General features: G+C 41.4%; 1 protein-coding gene across 9 annotated transcripts in view; it reads left to right on the top strand.

Moving 5' to 3' along the window:
• Sh3kbp1 (SH3 domain containing kinase binding protein 1) overlaps positions 1-26,979 on the top strand; it is a 343,879-nt gene that overhangs the window by 177,992 nt on the left and 138,908 nt on the right. For 3 of the 9 annotated variants that reach the window (XM_052726149.1, XM_052725824.1, XM_052726063.1), the window contains 4 exons: positions 6,427-6,556; positions 7,095-7,151; positions 17,290-17,364; positions 21,031-21,236. In XM_052726149.1, coding sequence (XP_052582109.1) covers positions 6,427-6,556; positions 7,095-7,151; positions 17,290-17,364; positions 21,031-21,236 — 468 coding nt within the window. Of the gene's footprint in view, positions 1-6,426; positions 6,557-7,094; positions 7,152-17,289; positions 17,365-21,030; positions 21,237-26,979 lie in introns of those variants that run through there. The other 6 variants (XM_052726292.1, XM_052725905.1, XM_052726364.1 and 3 more) reach the window with 4 other exon arrangements.

Raw genomic sequence — 26,979 nt, 5'->3', positions numbered from 1 at the left:
AACTATGAAATTTCTCAAATATTTGAGTGCTTGCATCATGAGAGAGTCTGTATTTATAGAGACTCAGAGATTTATTGAACAGAATGTGCACACTGAAATAGGCTCAGTTTAGTTGTGGAGAGTAGTACAAGAAGCTAAGAATCTAAAGGGTGACAGATGATGGAATTGACAAATGAGCAAGGAAGTGAAGGCAGAAAACCCTCATGGGGGTAAAGAAGATGCTACCCATGCACATTTGTTTGGAACGAGTGTGGAGTATATGAAGAAGATGCTGGGGAATGCAATGAAAGACATTGCTAGGAAAGCTACAGGAATGCCTCCACTGAGCTTTCAAAGAGACAGATCGTCTAAGGTGTCTTCCCCGGGGTTTTTCCAAGGCATAGACATCATCACAGGCGATTTCCTCCCATGGAGGCGACAAGATAAAACTTGCACTCTCTTGGTTCATCAGAAAGGTTATCTTACTAGTTCGGTTTCCACTTTGTTCATATTTTCATGTTAGAATGATAGTAAAACATTATTAGAGTTCTTTAGGAATCTGGGGATCTGCAGAATAGCTCTGACTGCTGTGAAGGGTGAGACTATGACACTCCTCCAGAAGCCCTACAAGCAACCAAACCCTCCCTTTCCCCTTCTTTAGTTTTGAGGGCAGCCAGGAACTTGCTGAATGGTCCAGGCTAGCCTTACACTCAAGATCCTCTTGCCTCCATTCCCTGAATGCTGGGGTTCCAAGTGCGTGGAGCCATCTGTGGCTCCAGACCCTTTCTACTCCATTGACAACCATGGATATTGTTCTGTCTTGTTTAAGCCTTAAATAGAAATTCCATCTTTTAAAAAATCCATTTCCCTTTCAATTACACTATGGATTTCTCTTTTGAAGGTCCATTCTTAGGAAATAGGCTTTTTCCAAAGGAAAGAGGGGAAGGAATGAAAATTAGCACTCCTGTGTATATGAACTCTTTGAGCCTACCTAGAAAGAAGGAATTAGGGGAAATTACTGACCGGGGATTTAGGACCTAGATAAGGCTTATTCAACAGAGATAGTTATTTCAAGAAACTGTAAAGGAAAATAATGTAGATATCTATATGTTCAGGAAGTGCCCCTCTTAAAATCTTTCTCCATTAATTCCACTGATAGAAAAATGTTTTCTAGAAACAAAGTTTGTTTTCTAAACACTATTCATGGAATTAAACTATGCCTTTGTATATTTATATGAAGTTGTAGAAAAACCAAAGCCAATCAAACGTTATTGAAATAAGATTAAAGATTGGCTGAGAAAGGGCACATAGGAATTTTCTAGACTAATAAAATATCCTGTTTGTTTATATAGGTGTAGCCTTCAAAACTGAGCTACTATAGTGTTAAGAATTATAAATTATATTTCAACTTTAAGGATACTTGATAACTGACCTTTTAGTTTTTCTAGTGTGGTACTATTTGCAAAATACCTTCAACTACCTTTCATAGGTAGGAAACATCATTAGTATTGAAATTCTCATGTAATTACTTCTGGAGGAGCGTGTGTTTGTTTGTGGTATATGTGAGTGTGCATGTGTACATGCCTGTGGGTATGTGTGTGCAGGCCAGAGCAGGGTATCAGATGTCTTCCTCTATCACTCTCTATGTTACTACCTGAGACAGTTTCATAGAACCAGATGCTTAGAGCGTTGGCTAGGCTAGCTAGCTAGGGAGTTTTTGGAACCTGACTGTCTCCTTAAAATTCTGGGCTTATATTTATGTGGAGCTGTACCCGACTTCTTACTTGGGTAGTAGGGATTCTAGCATAGGTCCTCATGGTTGTAGAGTAAGCACTCATACCCACTGAGTCATCTCCCTAGCCCCTATTTTTGGAAAAAAAATGAGGAAGGTTCTAGAAATGTTAAAGTATAGCCCTTAGAGTTTTATATGCCTCGTTTTCTTTTATGGAAAGAGACCTGCATTTGAACTGCTGAAACTGACTTCATTGGCTTCTGTGCAACACCTCTGCCCCCACCCAAATTTACCCTTCTAGCCTGCTCCTGAAGGGGGTTTGAGTAACAAGGTAGCCATTGACCGAAAGCAGTGATTGAAACCCTTAAGTGGCTTTTTTCTGTTGGCTGCTTCTGCTCTCAGGTAGACTTCAGATTTGATAAACCTTTATTCCCTTCCTTGCACAACTGACATGTAAAGAAAACACTCAAGGATGTTACATAGGACTTGGTCAGAGAACTATCAAGGGGAAAGCATTTCACCTTTTCATTCCCATACATCTTCCCTGCCTAACAAATGTAGGTGATGTCTGCACAGCTGGCTGCACAGCTGGCTGGGTGGGTGGGGTTTGAAATGGACTCTGTTGTTTCCTCAGCTTCCGACAGGCTTAAGATAGATAAATTACTTCCTTGAGCCCTGAACCTGTCTGTGTAAAGGCTCTTCCTTGTAAAGACATGGAAGTTGTACCGGGAAGGAAACTGTGTCTGTACTCAGCCTTTCTCAAACAGAACTAGTTGGAAACTGCTTCGCTCCCAGCCATGAGCCATTGGTAGGGTTGGCTTTGGGGACACAGTCATGGGGTCTTAAGTTAGCCACTTTGATCACAGAGAGGCACAGCTAGGGTTTATTTTCAGCCTAGATCCAGGTGCTACAGAAGACTGATGATGAGTTGGGATTGGGTGGGCATGGGGAGAAGGTGGGCATCTACTCCCTTTACTTTCTTATTGTGGGCAGAAGCTGTGGACCTTTGGTACCGTCTTTAGTCTATACTCTATTGCAAGGGTACACATTTCTTTTTCTGTGTTCAAATCCAGAAGCATCAGTACAGACCATCTTGATTTCTCAGCAGAAGGTGTGCAAGCTGTGCTGGTTCTCCTTTTTTGTTCTAGAAATTTCTCCAGGATGTGTGTGTGTGTGTGTGTGTGTGTGTGTGTGTGTGTGTGAGAGAGAGAGAGAGAGAGAGAGAGAGAGAGAGAGAGAGAGAGAGAGAGAGAGAGAGAGAGCACATGTGTGTGCCTGGGTTTGTGTGTGAAAGCCAGAGGTATCTTCCTTCCTTAATCACGTTTTTACCTTATTTTTTGAGACTCACTGAACCCAAAGCTCACCAATTCAGCTAGAGAGGCTGACCAACAACCCCCCAAGATCTTCTTGTCCCTGCCTCCCCAGTTCTGAGATAATGGGTGTGCACCACCACATTTGGATTTTACATGGGTGCTGAGTATATATAGGTCCTCTGTTAGCATGGCAAGCACTTTAGGTATGGGGCCATCCCTCAGGCTCCAGGATGAGGTCGGTCTTTATCTGTTTTGTTCACTAATGAATCTATGCCAACATCATAAGGCAGTACAGGATAACTGTTTAATAAATGTTGACATCACTGGAATGGCCACACAGGCTTGGTATTGCAGGAGCTAATTAAGAACAGTGGTAACATAATCAGGATCTCTTGTTCCCTTCTGCTCCTCATAGGAAGATTCCCATTTCCCCCAACACCCCCCCCCCCCCCCCGCAAAAAAAAAAACCCTTTTTGTGAAGCAATCAGGACTTGAAAGGATTTTTTTTAAAAATAATTTCCCTAGCATGAATCCATTGGGACTGAGTTTGATAGGGGGAAATCATCATTCTGGGCTTCAGTGTCCTTGTCTTTATGTAGGAAATTGAGCCAGATCTCTGAAGAGAGCTAGTTTGAAAACAAGGATAATTTTTCTCCTATCTCCAGGCTTAGTCTTGAGACCAAAGCAGCAGACTGTAGGAAAAAAATGTATTACACAGCGCTCAGTGGTTCTGGTACCAGGCTTTCCCCCCAGGAAGGGCTCAGGTCACAAAGAAACACCCCTTGTGCCCATGGAAGCTGCAATTGGAAAGAGTATCCCCCAGGTGATGAGCAATGGTTTTCTTGTCAATCCTTCTACTTGTGTGGCTAATGATATACCTCTGCTGTTTTCCCACAGGCCTAGCAGGCTGTGCAATGACAGTGCTGCTGGCATCTGGGGTGTGGCAGGGTGAAGATACCTTTGTTTTCCTGGTAGGCAGCTGCTGATCCTATACATCAAGAGTGCTTCCCTAGAGTCTCACACTAGAGCTGCTTAGTGGAGACGGGAATATTTCAGACATCATCAAACTGAATAGTTGGAGTTGGTCCAGCTGCCCTTTGCAGCCCAGGATTATGCCACATATCACTCGGTTGTGGGTCCTGCCCTGGATTTTCCCCTTGCCCTGTGATTCCTGGGAGGAAATGGGTTATTTTATTGCTCTTTATTCAGAGGTAGCACAAGGACCCCATGCTACAAATCCTGTGAATATTAATATGCAGGCAGACTCACAGTGAATCTTTCCAACTATCTTAATCCTATCAAAACCCTCTTGAAGGAATGATACACATCAATTGAGTTGGCATAGAACTATGGAAATGCTGGTCAGTGGAAATGATGTTAAATGTAGTGAACTGATACTGAATAATCACCAGGACAGTCATACATGGATGCTGTTGTGTGAATTCTTCCCTTAAGATTTTGTGGTCATGCAGATGTAACCACTACTCTACAAAGCTGTATCCTATGAGTTCTCTAATGTGTGTTCTAAGTGTATTGCTTTGGTTGTCTCCCCTTTCTCCTTCCTGGAATGCCCCAAACATATCTACCCTAATCATAGCTACTCTTTCTAATTTCTTAAAGGCCTACCTTAATTTTGATTTATCTTTTCTCAAATTTCTCTTTTGCCATCCGAGATCTAAGTGAGCTCAACTTCATGTAACAAGTTTGATTTGTCCCAAGTCATGGTCTTTTTCTCTTCTATTTATCCTGTATTGCCAGCCTTAGTCTTTAGTCACACCTTCCTATTTCGGTAGATTATCACCTTCTTTAGCAAAAATAGGTACTTACCATATATAGTGCTGCATCCCCAGATTCTAGCATAGAACCATAATGCATATACCTCTGACAGAGACAAAGGTCATGCTTAAATATGCTACTTGAGGTGTGTTAACCAGCTCTGTTAGGCAGATGGGGAAGAGGGATTTATTTTGGCAGGAGAAAAAGGAATGAGTTCATATAACTGTTAAGTTTCCGGGTGGAATTTGAACTGGGATTTCAGTTTTAATTTTTGTTTTTATTTGAATTACTTAAGTTCTTAAATTATATTTGGCTTGCACTGGTAATATATACATATAGAAAAATTCTAAAGGTTATAGCTCTTTTTTCTATCAGCACACATCTTATTGGGAGCTTAATGCTTGCTTGTTCTCAAAATGACCTTATTTTTCCTTCAAGAAGCCAACCAAACATTCAGACGTCTACTTTGCGGTTAGTGGATCCATCTCGAATTCTTCAGACAATTTTTCTTTCACTTGCCCCCAGCTAGTTGATCAAGACCAGTTCACACCTCAAAACTGAACCTATCTTGTCTGTTCTCACTGCTTTTCTGGTTCAGCTCCTACATCCTATTCAGATGGTTGAAGTCTTCGTACCCTCTGACACTCCAAGCCTTCCCCCACCTTCCAGGAGAAACCCACAGAAAATCTTCCTACCTTCTGAGCCCTTAGCTCAGAGCTGGTTTTTTTTTTTTAATTTTTAATTTAAAAATGGTTTTATTTAATTGAAAATAGATATTTTTCTCTCAACTGTCTAGTTTTGATTATCTCGAGAAACCTTCCCTCTCTTCTTCCCTCTCTCTCTTCTCTTCCTCATCTTCCTCCCCCACCCCTCCTCCCCCTCTTCCTTCTCCTCCTCTTCCTCCTTTCTGCTGTTCGTTTGTGGTACTGAGAGTGCAAATTAGGCCTTGTGGATACTAGACAAGTACTTGCCTAAGGAGCCATATTTCCAGCCATTTGCTCTAGCCGTGTAACCCAGGCTGGCCTCATAGGTACTATTTATCTTCCTTGCTGTATCTTCTGAGTGCTGGAATTACAGATGTGTGCCACCATGCCTGGTTTTTAATAGTGGTTATCATGAAACAGAACACATGAAATTTCAAAGGAAACTAGTGTGAGGTACACATCAAATAAAAGCAAATCTTGATGCAGTAATCTATGTGATACCCTCTTAATACATTAAATAGCAAATACCATCCAGCAAGTATAATTTATACCATTGCAAAGTAGCACAAGTAATATTTTGATCTACTCACAGCATCTGTGATATGATAGGAAAATATTCATGATTTATTTTGTGATGAGTCACAGGTCCTTCTAATATTGGTATGTTAGCTACTTTCATAACCAAAGGAAATGTCAAATTTCACTTAGAAGTTGATGAAAATGGAGTGTTACATTTTGCCCATTTGTGTTGGGTTCCAGGTTAACTTACCTTACCTATCTGAATGATAAGACCATGGGGCCTACTTTCTGTTGCTCTGGTAACATTGAAACTTTGGGTTCCTCTTCTGTGTGAGTTCCACCATGTAGATAGAAGACATGTCTAACCTGATCTTGTTCCTCTGTTCTCTTTGCCTCTATGCAGGTAGAGGAAGGATGGTGGGAAGGTGTACTCAATGGGAAGACTGGAATGTTTCCTTCCAACTTTATCAAGGAGCTGTCGGGGGAGTCGGATGAGCTTGGCATTTCCCAGGATGAGCAGCTGTCCAAATCAAGTAAGGAAGTCTACCATACTGAACAGGAAAGGGAAGAGACCAGTGGGCTCTGTCCTAGCCTCCCTTATGCATCATTGTTCTATGCCAAAGACCTGTGACAAAATCTTGTGGGTATTTTGTTGGCTAGAGTAACTTGCCCACTGTAATTCAGTAAGTTCCTCACTGTATAGATGTGACCTATAGCTATATATTCTATACACCTCTGGATAAGTGAATACTAGCCCTCAGCCATGGTGGTACTGGCTCCTGGTAGCACATGTAGCTGTGCCTCTCTATACTTGTAGAATGTCCTTTCCCATTGAGTTTGTAATTATCTTTTAAATGAACCCCATGAGATGATCAGTATTCTCTAGTGTCTTCTGATGAGCTTGGGGGAAAAATAACCAAGTTAGTCATGGCAAGGTACTGCGTACAAGATAAATGCATGCCAGTTCTACTGAATATATGACAAGATAGTCAAGAGGCCAGGCTCATCTTGGATAAGGAAATGATCCCTTTTGCAATGGTGAGAACAAACTTCAGGTCTGTTTTTCTCCAGGGCTTGAAGGTTTCCCTCCTGCTTCTCTGCTACCCTTTCCAGCTCATGGAGCAAAAGGTCAGGACCGGGAAGCTTTATTCTTCCAGTCACTAACCCAACTTCCCATTTGGGCGTCTGTGTTTATCTTGTGCTGTGTTGAGCCAAGGTCATGGGCATGAATGTTGCAGGAGACTCAGCTGTGTCATAGTGGTGTGATGCTACTTGCTGTCTTTCTTTCCTGACAAGAGGAGGACAATCCAGTCTTACCAAAACAATTCTTAAATATTGTCACTTTCCATTTTGAAAAAAATTGATTTAGATAGTATTCTTCTATTGCCTTGGTATCCCTTTATTCAAGCAGCAGTATAATTGGACAAAGGTTTGATTTGGAAGTTGAAGCCATTTCCAGAAAAGTACGTAGGTGACCTTTTTTGCTTGGTATCTCAGCAGCGGCTCTGGGTCATAGAGCCTGCCACACATGGAAGCAATTGTACGGGCTGGTTGACTCAGTGGATACAGCAGGACCCCTTCCTTCCACTTCCAAAGCTCGAGAATTCTTCTCCTTCAAATTCCATTCTATCCTTGAGTCTAGGATATGAAGGATTTGTATAGATGTTTGGAACAGTGAAGTATTTGGGAACTCCTTTCACCTGTGAGCTGGACCATGTGGTTTTCTACTACTGTGGCCAGCTAAATGAATAGAGCAGTGAGTTTCTTTTGCAACCCCCTCTCCCTAATCCACAGTAAAATTTTAGCTGCTCTGGAATCTTCTTTTGTACATTAGAGTAGTATCATGCCTGGTAACTATGTCCCACATGAACGATACATTATCTCTGGAATATTGTGGATTAAATATGCTTTTTGGGGGAGGAGAACAAATCAGGTTATTATAACTTTATTTCCATGAGGAAATGAAATCTAAGTTCCAACAATAATATCATATATAAACCACCATAGCTCTCATTATTAAGATAGACTTGGGACATGACCAGTTAGTGTTTAGCTATTTGTTTTCTCTTTGCTACCATGGCCATTTTAATATCATGTCTACATTTAAAAATTACCTTCTAATTCCTTTACTGATACAGAGATGGAGATTTAGGGACAGTCTTGCTGGGTAAGTCTTTACCTCTTGGCATTGTACCATCTTAGCTATATATTCTCAGAAATGAAGAGTTTCAGGAAACACATCCCATAGTTTTTGGAACTATTGAAACAAGTTGTACTCCAAAACACATCCCAGGTCATTACCATGGAAAGGTAACTGTGGCAGACTCTCTACTCAAAGCATGTAGTTCTAGAATCCCTGGTACTGGAGGTTTTGACTGAATAGAATGGTCTTCTCAGCCATTTGGCTGTCTTTTAACTACCTGTAGCACCAACTCAATTACTAGCCTTCTTTTTCAGAACAAGGGAAGTCTAGTAGTTTCTGTGGCCATGTTCAGTCCAGCTGTTTATTGCTGAGGGTATTTGATGTCCCTGGAGAATCATGTTCTTCTAACAAGAATGGATGGTTCTGATAAAAAAAAGTTTGCTGTAATCTTCCTATGTATACAATTAAGAAAAACAGGTCCCATATCTCTATCTGCCTGCCTGTATCCATCCATCCCTTTTTGTCTTCTTTATTTCCTTCTATTCTTCATTAATTAAATCTCTGTTGAGCTCCAATAGTTACTAAGATGTTTGTTGATCACTTGAAAAGTCAGAGACAAATGAGATGCAGATAGGGACCTTGCCCTCAGTCAACTCACCTTGCAAAAAGAGGCACACATATCCCAAGAAGCTCGGGAAAGTTCCTCAGGAGTTGACATTTGAGGAAGAGTGGGGCATAAAGGCAGAGAGGCCAGTCTGTAATTGGCATTTTCTTTGGGCCATCAACCAGCTCCCAAATAATGACATGGAGACTTATTATTAATTATGAATGCTCGGCCTTAGCTTAGGCTTGTTTCTAGCTAGCCTTTTTTTTAAAATCCATTTCTATTAATCTGTGTGCTGCTTCAAGGCTCATTTACCTCATCTCATACTGTCCATCCTGCTTTCCTGCTTCCTCCATGTCTGGTTGGCTGGTCCCTGGCTGGCTGGCTCCCCTTTTTTTCTCTGCCTATCCCTCTGCTGCCTAGCTATTGGCAGTTCTGCTTTTTTTTTTTTTTTTTTTTTTGGTTTTTCGAGACAGGGTTTCTCTGTGTAGCTTTGCGCCTTTTCTGGGACTCACTTGGTAGCCCAGGCTGGCCTCGAACTCACAGAGATCCGCCTGGCTCTGCCTCCCGAGTGCTGGGATTAAAGGCGTGCGCCACCACCGCCCGGCCAGTTCTGCTTTTTATTCGACTAATTCAGGTGCCTTAGGCAGACAAGATAAAACAGCAACACATCTTTACATAGTTAAACAAATGATCTAGTCCACAACACCAATACCATGGTAATGTGGGGTTGTAGTAGTCAAAAAGGGCTTCATGGAAGAGTAGATGTGAGAATAATGTCTTTTGTGCTTTGTGAATTGAAACCATGCCCTGAAAGAGAGAAGTAGCATCTCTCTGTTTAGTGGTAATGTTTTCAGTACTTGTCTATACTCATGATTTGCTTCATCATAGAATTATGCTAAAATGTATATAGAACCAGACCACATTGCTGCAGAGATTATGTATATTGATGGGATTTATCCAAATAGGATCTTTGATTTTTAGAATGGTCTGCTTATTCTTTTCCTACCGTATTCACCAGAGAAAGTGTTAGGACTTTGGATATATTTTACATTTTTGGGAAAAAAACTGTTTTGTTTTGAAGTAATTAAAATTCACAGGAAGTTGTAAAAATAAACACAAACTATCCAGGGAGGACCCATGTGTACTTCACCAGTTTCCCCCAGTGATTACATCACCTATAATTATGGTAAATGCAAAATGTATTTTGCCCTATAGTTGAGAGATAGAAAATGTAGTTTGTGTACAAACAACATCTAGCTTTTTTTCTGTTATGAGCCAAAATGTACTTAATCAGAGTCTTTGTCTGATCAGCCCACGTAATACTCTTTGTAAATGGCAATCCATTTTTCTGCAGTGATTGCTTAATTACATGAATCTGAGGCTAAGTTAAATCCTAATCTTTGTACCATATTGGTAATTTTTAGAGATTACAGTGATAACATAGAAATATTCTTTTAAGTGCTACCAGACATTATAATGAGGGTTTTCTTTGTCATTATAGCTAAAATCTGTATCCTAATATGGAGAGAGTATTGTGTAGAGTGAATTCTTGTACATCTTTGCCTCATACATGTACATAAACACTACTTCCTTTGAATGTGTGCATTCTTATTTGTATACTTTGCAAATACTTGAAGTTATGAGTTTTGTATATTAATAGATGACTCTGATAGAGGAAACATTGGCATTGTACTTAAGAAGTATGCCATTTACTACTTGTCACATTGTAGGTATTTAATAAATTCTTGATGAGCCCCTTTATTTACTCCAAGAAGGCATTTTTATCTTGAATGATAGGTAAAAATTTCTACAACTTGCTTTTCATACACTTTTACATATGGCATTTGGTTCATGTTACAAATTATTGTGTGTGGGGGGATACCCTGAGGGTATCCCATGTGTGCAGGGAAACATGCTGGACAGATGCAGTGGGGCCTGGGCAGATGCATGCCATGTGGGCATGGTGGCAGCGGGTGGCAGCAGCCAGTAATTCACAACCCAGATGCTGCATCCATGTGGACAGTTTATTATAATAGAGAGATGAAGAGAAAAATAGGAAAAGGGGGAGACAGAAAAAGACAGAAGAGGAGGAGAGAGAGGGGATGAGGGTGCACACCTCATGGGAGGAAAAGCAGAAGGAGAGAGAGAGAGAGAGAGAGAGAGAGAGAGAGAGAGAGAGAGAGAGAGAGGAGGGAGGGAGGGAGGGAGGGAGGGAGGGGAGGGAGGGAGGGAGGGGAGGGAGGGAGGGAGGGAAAGGGGAGGAGTTTTTCCTTAGAATGAGGCTTTTATGTCAGGAATGCAGGGCAAGCACCAAGGGGTGGGATTTCAAGGGACGGATTCAGAACACTAACATTCCTCCATTTTGATTATTATAAAAAGAGGTGAGTTATGGGAGCAAGTGGGGGGAACAAGGGTGCTGAATTCTTGAGGATACTTCAAGCTGACAAGGGGTGAAGTGGGGAGGGGGGAACCGGGAGTCACACACAGCTGAAGAACTCAGGAACGTTCCCTTGAGGGAGCTGAGGAGGCAGGTTGCAGCAGTGGTGTTCCAGGGAGTTGGGTGTATGTGTGGGGAAATGGCACGCCAGATCAGGAGTATAGAAAGCCATGGCATCTGCTATGTCTCTGGAGGTCAGGCATGAACAGTGAATCTGCAAAATATGCTAAAAAAAAATTCGTGGGCTCTGGAGGTTGTTAATTTTCATCAGCCCAGATTTCTTGATGCAGTAGCAAAACTTTTCCCAGGACCCTGTGGGTATTTCTAAGACAGCTGGAATGGAGTTACATCATGGCAAAAGGGGTAAAAAATCTATTTAGGACTCATAAGAACCCTTTGTAGTCAATGTTCTGTAAGTTTGTTAAAGCTGCGTTTATCAGTATTAAAACTTTGAACCTCTGGAGTTATATATGAAACTGGTCTATCCTGGACCATGAAGTCTGTGAATGAGGCATACCTGTCTGTAATTGGAGAGCATATATATCTAATCTTGGGACTGGGGCTGTTTAAACTGATACCCTAGTCATCAAACGTCATCAGCTCTGGGGAAGGATAAATTTAAGAAATGAGACAGCTTTTTGCTACCTAGGCAGTAAACTCAAGTCTCTCTGTGGTTGTTGGAGGGGTGTCACAGAAGCCCCCAAGGCAGCACTTGTTCAGCTGGCAGGCCCAGAAGATTTCAATTCCCAGCATCCACACAAATGCACCTGGCTGTCTGATGTCCAATCATGCCCCACATTGGGCACCAATGTTATGAATTATTGCACAGTAGTGGGGGGCGAGGGTATCCCGCACATGCAGGGAAATATGCTGGGCAGGATGCATGCCATGTGGGGCATGGTGACAGTGGCAGTGGCAGTCAGTAATTCACAACCCAGATGCTGCATCCACATGGAGAGTTTATTAGAATAGAGAGATGAAGAGAAAGATAGAAAAGAGGAGAGAGAGGAGAGAAAGAGAGAGGTGTCCAAGGGTATGCACCTTGTGGGAGGAAAAGCAGAAGTGAGAGAGAAGGGGAGAGTTTTCCCTTAGAATGAGGCTTTTATGTCAGGATGTATGGTGGAGCCAAGGGGTGGGATTTCAAGGGGCGCGGGTCAGAATATTAACAGTTCATAGCCCCTGTTCAGGGTAATCTGTTCTGTCAAGGACAGAGTTTTAGCAGTCATATAGGTTGGTTCATAGTTGAGTAATAGCAGAAACTTTCTGCATCTTTGAATTTGAAAACATTTTTTAACCATATTTGGAACTTGTGAAACTTTAGATATATTTTCTCAAAAAGATTTTAATAATCTTTAGTTATAGATGATTTCAAACATAAGTAAAAGTATGAATAGTATAAAGAATCCCTGTGTGTTTGTCGCCTAGTTGATCAATTCCCAGCCTATGGCTAATTTGTTGACATTATGTCCCTACACATTCCTGCTCTGTTTTATCTTAAAGAGAATCTTAGATATTATATAATTGCACCCATAAAAATTTTAATATTTATCAATAAAAGAGTTTCTTAAAGTCCCATTACCACATACACACAAAATTACAGTGAGTCCTTAAATAATTAAGCATGTACTCTGTGTTCACTTCCCTCTCATAACCTTTTTTTTGTATGAAATTTGTTGACATGAATTTGGATCCAAATAAGGTACATCCACAGTGATGAGTTGATGTGTTTCAAATTTCTCTGAATTTATCAGTTTCTCCCTTTATAGGTCCGCCTTCTGTTCAATCTACTTGCTAAAGAAGCTAAGTTTGTTTGTCCATTAGTTTCTCATTATCTGACTTGTGATAGTTTCATCTCTGTTTTGTTATTTAAAGAAATTGATAATTAGATCTAGGGATGTGAGTAGATTCAGATTGTGTGTGTGTGTGTGTGTGTGTGTGTGTGTGTGTGTGAGAGAGAGAGAGAGAGAGAGAGAGAGAGAGAGAGAGAGAGAGAGACAGAGACAGAGAGAGAGACAGAGAGAGAGACAGAGAGAGAGAGACAGTGAGAGAGAGAGAAAGAGAGAGAGACAGAGACAGAGAGAGAGACAGAGAGAGAGACAGAGAGAGAGAGCTTCTTAGGTGGTATTAGGTATTAGATTCTCTGCTTGGAGGTTCCTAAGGTCTGACTGTCTTTCCTTTTGAACTCAGCTGTCAGCTGTCATTGATTATCAGTAAGATCTGGTCAGACAGGGCTTACAGAGTGGTACCAAACAAGCATTTTTTTAAATACTGAAATGGACTTCCACATATCACATTAGTAAACACACACAAAAGGTGTTTAGTAAATTCAGTTTTTCTAAAACAGAACATAGAAACGTTTACATCAACAGTGCAGACAGAATCTTAAGATGCCAGGTGTGGGTAGGAATTTTCTGGTCATTTGGCCTAGTGTCAGATGACAGTGCTTATGTGCATAGTAATTCCATTTCAGCTCTGGCCTGGCTCTAAGTTAGGAGACCAAAATGACATGCAAGCTTTCTATACATAGTCTGTCATCACCTCCACTACACAAGCAAATCGACTTCTCACACAGCATCTGAATTCAAACCTGCTAAAGTTAAGTTTATTCTTACCACAATCATAGATGGAGACTAAGTGTCTTTTTATCTATAATTGTATATTTGTTCCCATTGTCTAAATATTGTGAAATGGAATTAATCAGCAAATGTTATAATCACACATTATCCTGGCTCTGGGATTTATTTGAACTTAGTGACAAAAGAAGTTGTGAGTATGATCCAATTTCAGTATATATTTTGTCTCATATTTAAAATATATATGAATCTTCCATTTGAACAGTTTTGATATTACTTATTTTCAAATAATTGTAAAACTGTAATTATTACTTTTTAAAACCCTTGGGCTAGAGATGTTACTGAGGTTTTTTAGAATGTTTGTTACGCATGCACAAGGGCCTGGATTTGATCCCTAGCACTGAATAAGCTAGGTATGTTGGCATAGGACTGAATCCTAGTGTTTGGGAGGGGGAGTGAATGCAGGAGCATCATAAATTCAAGGGCATTCTCAGCTACATAGATAATTTAAGGCCGGCCTAAGATACGTGAGACCACAACTCAGAAAACAATCCTATAGCTACAGGAACATCGTCAATTATTTTCCATAATCTTCTGAGGGATAAAAATTGTATTTTTGTATATAACTACAATTTTCCATTTGAATTGAAGCTCCTGCTTTCTCAATTTCTTATTTAAAATGTTTAGATTGTGGTACTTTGGTGACCTGTCAAACTAAGACAAATCTAAGAGGTCTTTCATTGAATACCACTTCCATGATACCAACATATTTTGAAAAACTCCATTCTGCGGTATCACTAAATGTTTTTCATTTTTAGTATTTAGTGGCATTGAGTTTGTGTTTGCATTCTATTGGCAGTGGAGAGCAGTTAACCAATAGATCAAACAGCATTTCAGGAAAAGTTAGATGCTAACATAAGCATATAGTTTTTTTCTCTGAATTTTAAAACTCTTCCCTTCCACATTGTTGGCTGCCTTCAAGAACTGATATTTCAGCCAATATGGTGGTGCACACCTTTAATCCCAGCACTCGGGAGGCAGAGGCAGGTGGATCTCTGTGAGTTTGAGGCCAGCCTGGTCCACAAAGTGCGTTCCAGGACAGCCAAGGCTACACAGAGAAACCCTTAGGGAAAAAAAAACCCTGACATTTAATGGTCATAGTAAAATATTCCCCCCAGTGAGGTAAATGTTGCTCATATGCATCATATGCATGAGTTTTCTGATTGCCTGTCTCTTTTGCTCCTCACTCAGGTAAGAGTACCTATGTGTCCTTACCCAGCCCTAGCCCAGGCTACCTCTCTGATTGCCTTGCTCCCAGTGGGCAGGGGGACTTTGCATATTGGCTTGACTGACAGTGGACATATCAGGACAATGATCTGTCTCCCGCTGGGATTTTCAGACTTGCTCCTGTGGCAGAGAACATGAAAGCTCTGCTGGAATCAGGAACATCCCTGGAATATTGACTGTTTTGTTTCATCTCTCCTTTTTGCTGACTCTGAGATGACTGCTGCTGTTCGTTTGTAGAAGGCCTTTTCTCCCACCAGCAGCTGTGTTTAGGAGTAATGGTGAAGTCCTTGAAGTTAAGTAGAGGGAACATTTGCTCGAATAAAAACTAGCTGCTGACTTGCTCGGCCTGTGTCATGAGCTCCTCAAGAAGCATATGGGCAAAACTCTGTTGCTTCCCTAGATTGTTCTTATATAGATAGTGATTATTATTTCCTTTTCGAGACAGGGTTTCTCTGTATAGCTTTGGAGCCTGTCCTGGAAATCACTCTGTAGCCCAGGCTGGCCTCGAACTCACAGAGATCCACCTGCCTCTGCCTCCTGAGTGCCGGGATTAAGGGCATGTACCACCAGCGCCCAGCCTCTGGTTACTTTGTATCCCAAGGCTTGGAACTCAGTATGTAGCCCAGGGTGGGCTCTAGGACCCTCCTGCCTCAGCTTCCTGAGCAGCTGAGGTTGTTTGTGCATACCACTTGGGCCCACACATAAGTAGTGACTTGAATGCCTAATTTTTTGCTCTAATTGACTGCAGTGCCTATGACCCAAAGGACAGATTTCCAAACAGGGCATATTGCCATTCCTGTAACACATGGGAATGACAATACCTCATCTATTTAGAGTGATCTGATCATTCATAATTGGTGTCATAAATTGGGAGTGACAAGGCCTGGAAACCGACCCTATTGGAGTTCCTATTCTGATGGCAGAGAGTTTGTAAGGAGTGAGAGAAGTTGCTCTTTGCCCTTTCAGTTACACTCCCTGTTTACACTTTGCCTATGCTTTGCACCTCTCAACTTACTATGAAAGTATAAGCCTGCCTCCCTGTTTGAGTATTTAACTCATGAGCTATAACAGAACTTATTTCTTTTAATAATACATTTATTAATTGAGATTATTTTTCAAATCATTTTACCATCTTGTGATACTTGTGATATCCTCTGTGTTGTATGTGTATGTGTTGTGTGTGTGTGTGTGTGTGTGTGTGTGTGTGTGTGTGTGTGTGTGTATGTTGGGAAGGTGGGTGGGTATGTGTATACTTAAATTGGAGCAATATATACATCTGTGTTCTTATGATCCAATGATATTGAGCTTTAGCTATATATTCAGTCTTATCATATTGTATCAAAATATGATATTTGAAGCTGGATGAGTCCTATGTCCTCAATGCTTAAGTACAGACTCATTATTGACACAGCAAAACCTCAATTAAGATGTTTCAAGAAACAGGATTTCTCTGATATCCTTGGTGCTAAACCAAAGCGTCCCCTCATGTTGGTATGGGGTGCCACTATTGGTTTCAAATCTCATAGTAAAATCTCCCCTGTAGTTTGTTACTATCTTGTCTTTCTTGAAGGTGCTGAGAAGTAACAAATCTTCTATTTACTCATGTTATGATGCTGGAATCAAACCTAGAGCCTTATACTTGCTTAGGAAGTAATCTACTACTGAACCACACCCCTTACCCAACAAATTTTCTGAGGAGGATTCTGTGCCTTGTTTAAAATACTGGAGCTTGAGTATCAGCCTTTACCATGTGGGGCTCTAGGGATAAAAGACAGAGGCAGAAGGGCCAGATCTGTTTTATGTGTAGGTCACACTCTCCAAAGGAAAGAGTGTGCTTGCTGGTTGAGTTAATGGAATAATCCTATGAATTGGATTCTCGCTGATTAATTGAGGTTTTCCTATTCTTAAGTTAAAATGTGAAATTGACTTCCAAGTTTTAACTGGGCATAATGTACATGTCAGTCATTTTAGAGGCAAGTCCCAAATCTGATTATTTCTTGCCATTGTGGTTACGTGGGGACTTTGGGCTCATTCTGTAACATTCTTAAACTCTGCCTAACGGTCTTGAATTAATTGCATGGATGAAGCTCTTGCAGCAGAGTCATTGAAGGCAAGTTCAGTTAAAGACTCTTCCTCTTCCTTCTTTCGCCATCATTTGCTCCCCTCTGCCCCCTCTCTTGTTTTTCTCTCCCCCCTTCTCTTCTCTCATTCACTGTCAGGAAAGACTACCTTTGAAGGGACAATTCTGTACCGTGCTGCACCGGGAAAGACGGAGAGCCACAGACGCTATTACAGTGAGTGACCTTAACAGCAGGAGGCAATCATAAAGATAAGATCCGGGCACCTGTGGGTTTCCATGCAGCTGTGCTTTTCCTGAGCTGCCCGCGCTTATGCCAAGTGTCCGTGTGCATTTCTGAACCAAGGACATGGGCTTATTTGCCTACAATAAGTTCCATTTCCTTGGTGTGTGCTCCAAGACACTCTCACCACCAACTCCTGGCGCTGTCTTGTTCGCTTTCTGCCTTTCTCATGTGTGTGACATGTGTGCATGAACCACGCGTGCAGAGAATGAAGCAGTAGCTTTTGTCATGACGGTGGAAGATGGCTTCTGGTGGAGACATCAACCTCTCCTAGTTGCTGCTTTTTCCAAGCGGGTCATTTGTCATTTGTGTGGTTCAAAGAAAGAAGATTTTGGCATGGAAGTCCATGCCAGATACAGTGTTTTGCTTTGCTCATCCAGCTAATCACCACACGGCAGACTCCTTTTGGCAGGACCCATGGGCAGCCTTTGTGTTGTAAAATAAGGCTGCCAAAAGTTGAAGAAATGGGATGTATGAATTAATTTCATGATGCCCTTAGAACAGTTCCTGTTACATCACAAGCGCCTACACGTGGATGTGTCAAATTAAAAACGATCAAGGACTGATGGGTGCTGAAGCTAGGTGAATTGCACCACAGTGGACAGCCATGGGACTGGCAGAAGCAAATTTTAGGAGACTTTGTTCTGTTTTCATCGGGAGGGAAGAACATCCACTGTGGTACACATATATTTATATCCTTGAATTATATACATACATGTGATGAAAGAGTTCAGACAGGAGCACCAGGACAGTCCTCAAATGGTTGAGCTGAAGGTATTTTTCTTTGTATTCCACTCTGAACAGGTGCACAATTCCACTGCATATGACTTTGCATGCAGTGTGCTTCTTGGCCTCAGTGGGGAGATCTGATCTTATTCCTGTCATGCCCTGCCCTGCCCACGTGTCTGGAGGTCACAGCAGTGCATAATGCCAAAATGCTAAAGTCATTTCCAAACCCTCATACCTTTTTACACTATCTCTTCGTGGACCAGTAATGTGTCCTTCATAACCTGGCCCTGGCCTACATTCCACTCGGTAGGTTGAGCGGCCTGAGAGTGCCATCTAGCATTCAGAATATGATATGGGGACATTTTATAAGAAGATACCCATGATAGACACAAGTAGCTAAAAGAAGGAATACCTAACACACATGAAAATAAAGTCACTTTTCTTTCCTTCCAAAAGGAAAGAACTAGATTTTTGAGTTATTACATCAATGCAAATATTTAGCTATATAATTTACATTCTTAAAAATTGATAGAATCAAGCTGCCAGAATTCTGGAACAAAAATCTGCCGTGTGTTTCCTTCCCAGGCCATGCTTGTGTGGCTGAGTGACTGCATCTATTCCCTGTATAATGGATTATTTCTTACAAGTACTAATATAAAGTTAGTAAGATGAGCCGGAAGGCAACAAATCCCTACAAGTGGAAACTTGGTGAATTAGGGTGACAATTGAGACCAGGTTATGGCTGTAGCTCATGGTGAACTACAGAAGAACCCCCTGAATTCCTCTTTCTGAAGAACTAAAGCAGATACACTCTACCCTGTTTGCCCTGCTGCCTTCTGGTGGTGGTGGTAGTGGAGGTGGTGGTGGCAGTGGTGGTGGAGGTGGTGGTGGAGGAGGAGGAGGAGGAGGAGGAGGAGGAGGAGGAGGAGGAGGAGGAGGAGGAGGAGGAGGAGGAGGTGGAGGAGGTGGAGGAGGTGGAGGAGGTGGAGGAGGTGGAGGAGGTGGAGGAGGTGGAGGTGGAGGTGGAGGTGGAGGTGGAGGTGGAGGTGGAGGTGGAGGTGGAGGTGGTGGTGGTGGTGGTGGTGGTGGAGGTGATGGAGGTAGTGGTAGTGGTAAGTGTTGGTAGGTGATGTGGTTTCCTTACACTGTTTCTTTATTTCACCCTCACTGGTTCTTTCCAAACATGAAAAGAATATGCAAGCCATTTATCACATAGAAAGAATCCATACAGCAAAATAAGAGCATGTAAAAGGGGAAATGACACAATATTTAGACTCCAAAATTATATCTCCAGCATGGGTATTCCCAGAAACAATGAACAGATAAACACACGGATGGATAGCTAATCCAGGGGTTCTCCATGTTTGTACACACCAGTCTGGTCCTATGAAGTGCAGCTGGCCCCCTCCTTATTACGTCCTCTGTTTCTGCTCCCAATTGCTGTGCTTTAGTTAATTCAAATATGCACCAGCGATCTTCCTCCTCTCCCAGCCTTTTGGCTTGGAAATACTGCTTTATGGAAAATGGCAGCAACAAAGGAAACCATGGTTCTAGCGCTTTGATTCTGAAAGCTGTTAGCAATCTGTAATGACCTTTCTATATTTTATCTGTTTGCATTTAACAGTTTTTCCTTGCTCTGAGACTTCCTCGCTTAAATGAGTTCCACGTTTTATGATACTCTGTGTGAATAATTATTTAGTGTATCATTCCTATGGACTGGTTAGCCACAGGAAGCTAATGTACAATTGGCCACCAGCAAAAGAAATTTGATGGCATTGTTTCATCTCAATGGCATTGTTATGGTCAGGGGATACAGAGTAAATGGTCAAAAGCTACCCTACAAATATAGAACCTTAGAGATATGGTTTAGGGACAGAACTTGAGTATTCTAAGAAGTATCCTTTAGACCCTTCCTTTTGCTGGCAAAATTGACATCCTGACCACCAAAGGAAGAATATATACCCAGAAATTCACAGACTCAAATAGGCTCTTCCTTTTAGAACACGAGTGCGGGCAGAGCCTAGGGACGAAGCATCTGGGGAGGTGAATGTTGATACTGTCCTGCTGATAACTGTCTTATACACCTCACAGTGTATGGCAGGAGAGGTTCAAGGCAGAGTGTCATGTCCCCAGTGTTTTCTTTGGGAAAGGATTTAGCTCTGGGAAGATGGTGGTGTTAGAGGAAGGAGGCGGAGTCATAGGGTTGGGATTCTGGCCTCTGGGAAGGCAGTTTTCTTTCTGTCTTTAACAAACACCATCATCTTGCTAGGAAACACTGTCGTAATGTCAAGTTCGGTTTTAATGCTTTCTTAGAGGAACATGCCTGCATGCACTTATTCCTTGTGAAGCCATCCAAAGAGATTTAAGTGTTTGGCAGTCATAATTTTGTGTGGTTTAATTGCTAATTTGTTTAAATCACTTTTAGCTTTACAGTTTCCCTTTAGGAAATGTTACTTTCATTGCTAATCACTAATTGACATGAATCAGAGAATTTAGAGGTACAGTATGTGGTACTTACTGAGTGGGAAGGCCAGGTATGGGCGGGGAGGATCTGTATTACACAAGCCATGGGTAAAAATTTTGGATCAGAACCAGGCTTCAGCTGAAGCATATGAAATGTCACATGTACAACGAGATCAGCATGAAATTAGAGTTTCTGAAAAGTTATTTTAATTCACTGCTTAAAATTAAAGTTTGGGGGTAGGAAGACCAAACAAAACTCAGAGGCAGCCTGAGTCAGCACACTCAGCACTCTAAGTACAGAAGCCCAGTCACACTTTCAGAGATGGCTTCTGGGCAGCTGTGAAGTTCTTTATTGTGGCCTCTGGCTGATTTCTGAGCTCTTTCTCTCCTCATCCTCACTGTTGACAGGCTTAAGAGAAACCACAGGTTCCGAGAGTGATGGGGGTGACTCAAGCAGTACCAAGTCGGAAGGTGCCAATGGGACAGTGGCAACTGCAGCCATCCAGCCCAAGAAAGTCAAAGGAGTGGGCTTTGGAGACATTTTCAAAGACAAGCCAATTAAACTAAGACCGAGGTCAATCGAAGTAGAAAATGACTTCCTGCCGGTTGAAAAGGTAGGTTTGACGATTCCGGTTTGACTTCACTGTAATGTGGGATATTCCAAAGCAGGTGCCTTTTTTGCTCGCTGTGTGCCATCCCTCCTCTGATTCCCCTTCTCTGCAGGAATGGCTTCCGTGCTGCTTACCATTCTTATGTTGGTTAGCTTTCTGTAACTATAACAAAATACGGCTTGATTTGAGAGAATTAACTTGAGTCCATGGTAGAACAAACTGGCTTACTGACTCATGAGTGGGATAGTGAAGAGGGGGTGGGCTCAGAATCCTATAATTTCCTTTAAGGGCACATGGCCAATGACCTAGGACCTTCCACCAGGTCTCACATCTCAAAGTTTTACAACCTCCTGATGGTACTACCCTGGGCATCAGGTCCAACACACAGAACTTTGGAGGACTTTCAGGGATATATATCTCCTTTAAAGAATGTTTCTCAGGATGACTTTTCAAATGGTTCAATACTTCTCCATCTCCTTTCCAGAGAAGCCCCTCATACCTGGACCCAGCTAAATATATGACTCTGACAGCCTTCAGAGACCCTAAAATCTCTCACTAATGCTTTGTGCTCAAGTGTGTTGATTGTGTTTATGCAGCGGAGAAGAGCAATTGTGTGGATTTTTTTCTAAGAGTTAGGTAGAGACGATTTCAGACTGATGAAAGGAAGTCTCCTGTGTGCGCAGGAATGATGGAGACAGCTTGCTTTCTGACTCCCTGGGTTGCTCCCATCAGGAAGCTAGCTGTTTTCTTCTGCTTCTGGTTCTGGGCTGGTGAGAAGCAGACAGCATGTTGCTGCTGAGTTCATGGTTGCTATGGCAACACACCCAGAGCCATAGCTCTGTGGCTACCGCTGACGTCTACTGTGGTACACTTCTGAGCATCATAGCCTTGCTTGGGAGTTGATAAATACTGTGGAATTTTCCAAATTATAATAAGCTACACTCGTGCTGTGCTTAAGAAATGTTTGTTAATTTGATTTAGTGTTAAGTTTTTTTTTCTTTGACTCTTGTGCCAGCAGGTTTGGGATAGGGTACTGACAACACTTCTAATTCAGATCTACCATTGGCTTGTGGTTTTCATTTCTTCAGTGAGGTCAAATTTTGAAGGGTGAATCAGCATCTGCAGCTGCAGAACCTGTACTATCCATCCAGCCACTAGCAACTTTCCATAGTGCCAGTAAGCATTAGAAAAGCTTCTACAGGGTGGGGGCCATTTTGGACATTTAGTGCCTTAGAGAAAAGGCATAGAGGGAGAAACTGGAGCATGCTTCACTTAAACTCTTCCTTTGTTGAAGTGTTGCAGAACCAGTGTTGCTTTTTAAGTAATCAATATGTGGTGTTGCCTGTAATCTGAAAACTATGTTGTTAGTGTCTGAACTTGTGATCACATTTTTGTTTCCCATGGCCACATTCAGATTCCATGAAGTAGCTACAAAAAAGTGAGTACCCATCTTGACAAGGAATGATGGATGGAGTTTTTCTCCATTTTATTGAAGTATTTGAAAAGAATGTGACCATTGACTCAATCAAGGTGACATGATGTATATGTGTGTGACTTATTATTGCTATTAATAATATTTATTTTAGATGACAGTAATATATTTAGTTATTATAGTGATATCAGTGTCAAACATAAAACCTTCTGTCCCTGTCCCTGTCTCTCTCTCTCTCTCTCTCTCTCTCTCTCTCTGTATACACATTTGTACATACACATGTGTACATGTGGAGAAATCTGATATTGATATCAGGAATCTTAACTCTTTTCTCTCCACCAAGTTCATTGAGTCAGAGTTTATCAGTCAAACCCAGAGCTTAAAGATATGGCAAATCTCACTAGCCAGCATGCTCTGCATATCCCTGCGTTCTGAGGCTGGAATTACAGGCAAGTGGCTGGCTACACCCATGCAATCTTTACAAGGGTTCTGGGGATCTGAACCCCAGTCTTCTTGCTTGTGTGGCTTGTGCCAAAACTTCCCAGACATTTCCCTAGTCCCTGTTTATTAATTCTTAAGATGAGATCTCACTGTGTGACCTTTGAACTCCTGGGCTTAAACAACTGCCCCAGCCCCCCAAGTGCTAAGGCTATACATATGTGTACCTTCTTACCAACTACTCCCAAGTTTATGTCTTAGCACATTTCTTTCAAGAATGACAGAGCTTTATGCTTGTTTCTCTATCCTTTCCACCTAGAGATTCCGATTCCCACCAGTTTATCCAAACCCCCCAAACATTCTCCTTCGCCCACAACTTTCCCCATCTCCGATGAAGACAGTACCATCTCTCTTTCCTTTTATTCCCTTGAGGTTGTGTCTGACTAATTGATTAAGAAACCCCATCACCTCTGCCTAGCTGTGTCTAGCATCTGTCTATCTATATCTCAGCACCCTCATAGGGCTCTTAGTTTCTTCTCACTGTTGTGCACTGTGTACATGGCACATATTGGTGGAAGGCAGACTGTTTAAAAATGTATTAACATGGTGCTTTGGAGATTGCAGACCTCTGTAGAGTGAGGGGGCTGAGTGGAACAATAGAGCAGGTGCACTTTTCAAAATAAACAGTTGTGTAGTTAACTATTTCTCTGTGAAATAGTGTATTGGTGGTAGTGACATTAAACAATAACTTTATCAGAGTTATGTACTGTAAAGGTATATGTGTGTATGTATGTGAGTGCACATGCATATACCTGGTTCCTGATTTCTTGCAGAGAGAAACCATGCACTAGAAGTTCCCTTAATCCATTGTGAAGCCTTGGGAGCAAACATAAACTTCCCAGCTTGCTTGAGTGACTGCAGGCAATGTTTCTAACCTCTGAAATGATTGAAAACTATCTCTACTCCCTGTTGTTGGTGCAATGAGGAGTTGCATAGATTTATGGAGCCATTATGTTATTACACAATATGGCTAGAGAGCCGATGAGTATGATACTGTTTTATTAATGTACAATCTGGTTCTTTTCACTTTTGAAATGGTTTTGTATTCAATATTTATGTTTAAAGAAGAAAGTTTCCCTTCAAAATGGGGCTTGCTGCTTTGATTTTGCAGAAGCAAATTGGATCTTGCATGACAGAATTTGGTATATGAAGCCAAGCATGTCTCCTACTTAGGGTGGGGCAGTTGATCTTCTGACATGGCTGATTTGATAATTTGTATGAGGAAAGAAAGGATCTGAAAAAGACTCTCCTCGTCTCTCGTCTCTTCTCTCTCTCTCTCTCTCTCTCTCTCTCTCTCTCTCTCTCTCTCTCTCTCTCTCTCTCTCTCTGAATATGTGTGTGGTGTATGTGCTTGTGTGGATGTGGGTATGGGTGTGTGTACACATGGAAGCCAGAAGTCAACATTGGGTGTCTCCCTCCATCTCTCTCCACTATATTTCTCCATGGGGTTTCCTTACTGAACCTAAAGCTCACTTGTTGGCCAGTTTGACTGCTCAATAAGCTACATGTACTTGTCTGTCTCTGCCTCCCAGTGCTGGGGTTACAGGTGTTTGCTACCATGTCTGAATTTTAAGTGAATACTGGATATCTGAACTCAGGTTCTTATGCTTGCATGGCTGATATTTTACCAACTAAACCATCTCCCAAGCCCCTGTATATCTGTTTAATTTATTAAACTCAAACCTAATGATTAGATTATATGTCAGGGGAGGTACTAAATAATAGCCCTTTACCAACCCTGAGAAACAGAAATAGTAAAGCCAGGCTTGATGCTATACACCTTCATCCTAGCATTCAGAAGACTGAGGCAGGATAATTGAAAATTCAAGGCCAGCCTGATATATTTAGCTAGTTCCAGTCATCCTGGACTGTATAGAGACCTTGTCCCAAAACAACAAACTAATCAACCAACCAAAAAACCAGTGAATGTTGTTGTTTTTGCTTCTCTTATTAAAATATAAGGAGGGACCCCATATACACATTTTTTAACACTACAAAATGGGTATACTTTGAACAATTTGTATAATGTACTAGAATATTTACAGATGAAATAGTGTAGAGGAGACAAGATTAGTGGTGAATTGATAATTTCTTTATGTTTTGTGAAGCTGGATTTTATGTAGATCAGACCGAATTCAAATTTTTGGGTAGCCAAGGATGATCTTGAACTTGTGATCCTCCTGCCTTTGCCTTTCCAATGCTGGAATTGCAGGCATATGCCACCTAGCTCATGAGTTGGTAGTTGTTGACAGCAAGTGATATGTACAAGGGAGTTTGGTATATGCTCCATTTTGTGTATGTTTGAAATTCCTTTAGTAGAGATTACCAGAAAGGAAACTTGTGGGGAAATTTTTCCATTTAAATTAAGCTTAGATGTAAGTATAATCTATCAATAGGACCTGGAGACATGGCTCAGCAGTTTAGAGCACTTGTTGATGAGTCCCTGAGATGATTGCTCTCCACTAACCACTTAGATAAAGGATGGCAGATGTTACGACATTTGTAAATAAGTTGCAGATATTTGACTGAGGCCCAGGACCTAAGTTGATATGGCTTTTTATACAGAGTGGTCCTTGCTTTTGGTGCCAACTTATTCCATGTTTGGGCTCTATAGTCAGGACTAGTCTTGGCTCCCCTAGTCATTTTGGAGTCGGTCTTTTTAGCCAAGTTGGAAAAGATATTTTGAAGCATTATGGTTTGGCAGGTTGGAAGTATATAATGTTTCTTAGATTTCTGACATCTCTTTCTTGAAAGGATTTTGTATTTCTATATTTTCTACTAGGCTTTATTTGTGGCAGTCTCTTTTTCAACTTCCATCAGTTTGAATCTCATTTATAGAATTACAGTCATTCAAAATAACACCTTTATGGTATCAACATTAAAGCATTTGTTTGTGGCAGAGAATTAAAATTTAAATTGTATGTAAATGGAAGTCATAAATCAATTGTTTCAATCAGCCAAATTGCAGTTAAGAGAATTTTAATATTTTCATTCACATCTCTGGTAGTCTTTTTATCCATTCTAGTAAAAAGTCATTAAACTTTATAGTAGAATTAAACTATATAAGTACCAGGTGATACATGCCTGTATTCCCAGCACACCAGAGGCAGAGGTATGGCATCACTGCAAATTGAAGGCCAGCTTGGTCTGTATAATTTCTAGGCCATCCAGTGCTACATAGCAAGACCCTATCTCAAACAACCAAGCAAAGTAATGACCTTTGTTGTGAATATGAGATTTGAGGCCAAGAAGACGGCTTAGCAGGCAAAGGTCCCTGCCATTAAGCTTGGTGACTTGACATTGATCCTCAGGAAGAGAAAAACTCTGTCCTTCAAGCTGTCCCCTGACCTCAATACAATGTGCTATGGCATTTGCATCTCTCTCTCTCTCTCTCTCTCTCTCTCTCTCTCTCTCTCTCTCTCTCTCTCTCTCTCTCTCTCTCTCGTGCTTACACATATACCCCCCTCAATCTCTCTCTCCCTCTAAATATAAATTTAGAAATAAAAGTCTTAGTTACTTTTCTATTGCTGTGATAGGATACCACAACCAAGTCAACTTACAGAAGAAAGAGTTTATGTGGGGCTTAAAGTTTAGAGGACAAATCCATGACTATCATGGTGGGGAACATGACAGCAGGCAGACAGGCATGGTCTAAAATAGTAGCTGAGAGCTTACAACTTGATCCTCAAGCAGGAGGCAGAGAGCACTAACTAAAAACGGTGTGGTCTTTTGAAACCTCAAAGCCTATCCCCAGTGACATATTCTCCTTTAACAAGGCCACACCTCCTATTCCTTCCCAAATAGTTCCACAGACTG

Source organism: Peromyscus californicus, unplaced genomic scaffold, assembly GCF_007827085.1.
Source record: "Peromyscus californicus insignis strain IS unplaced genomic scaffold, ASM782708v3 Scaffold_10__1_contigs__length_136768540, whole genome shotgun sequence".
Taxonomy (NCBI): domain Eukaryota; kingdom Metazoa; phylum Chordata; class Mammalia; order Rodentia; family Cricetidae; genus Peromyscus; species Peromyscus californicus.
Note: the sequence above shows the minus strand (reverse complement) of the source record. Positions and strands in the feature narration are given on the sequence as shown.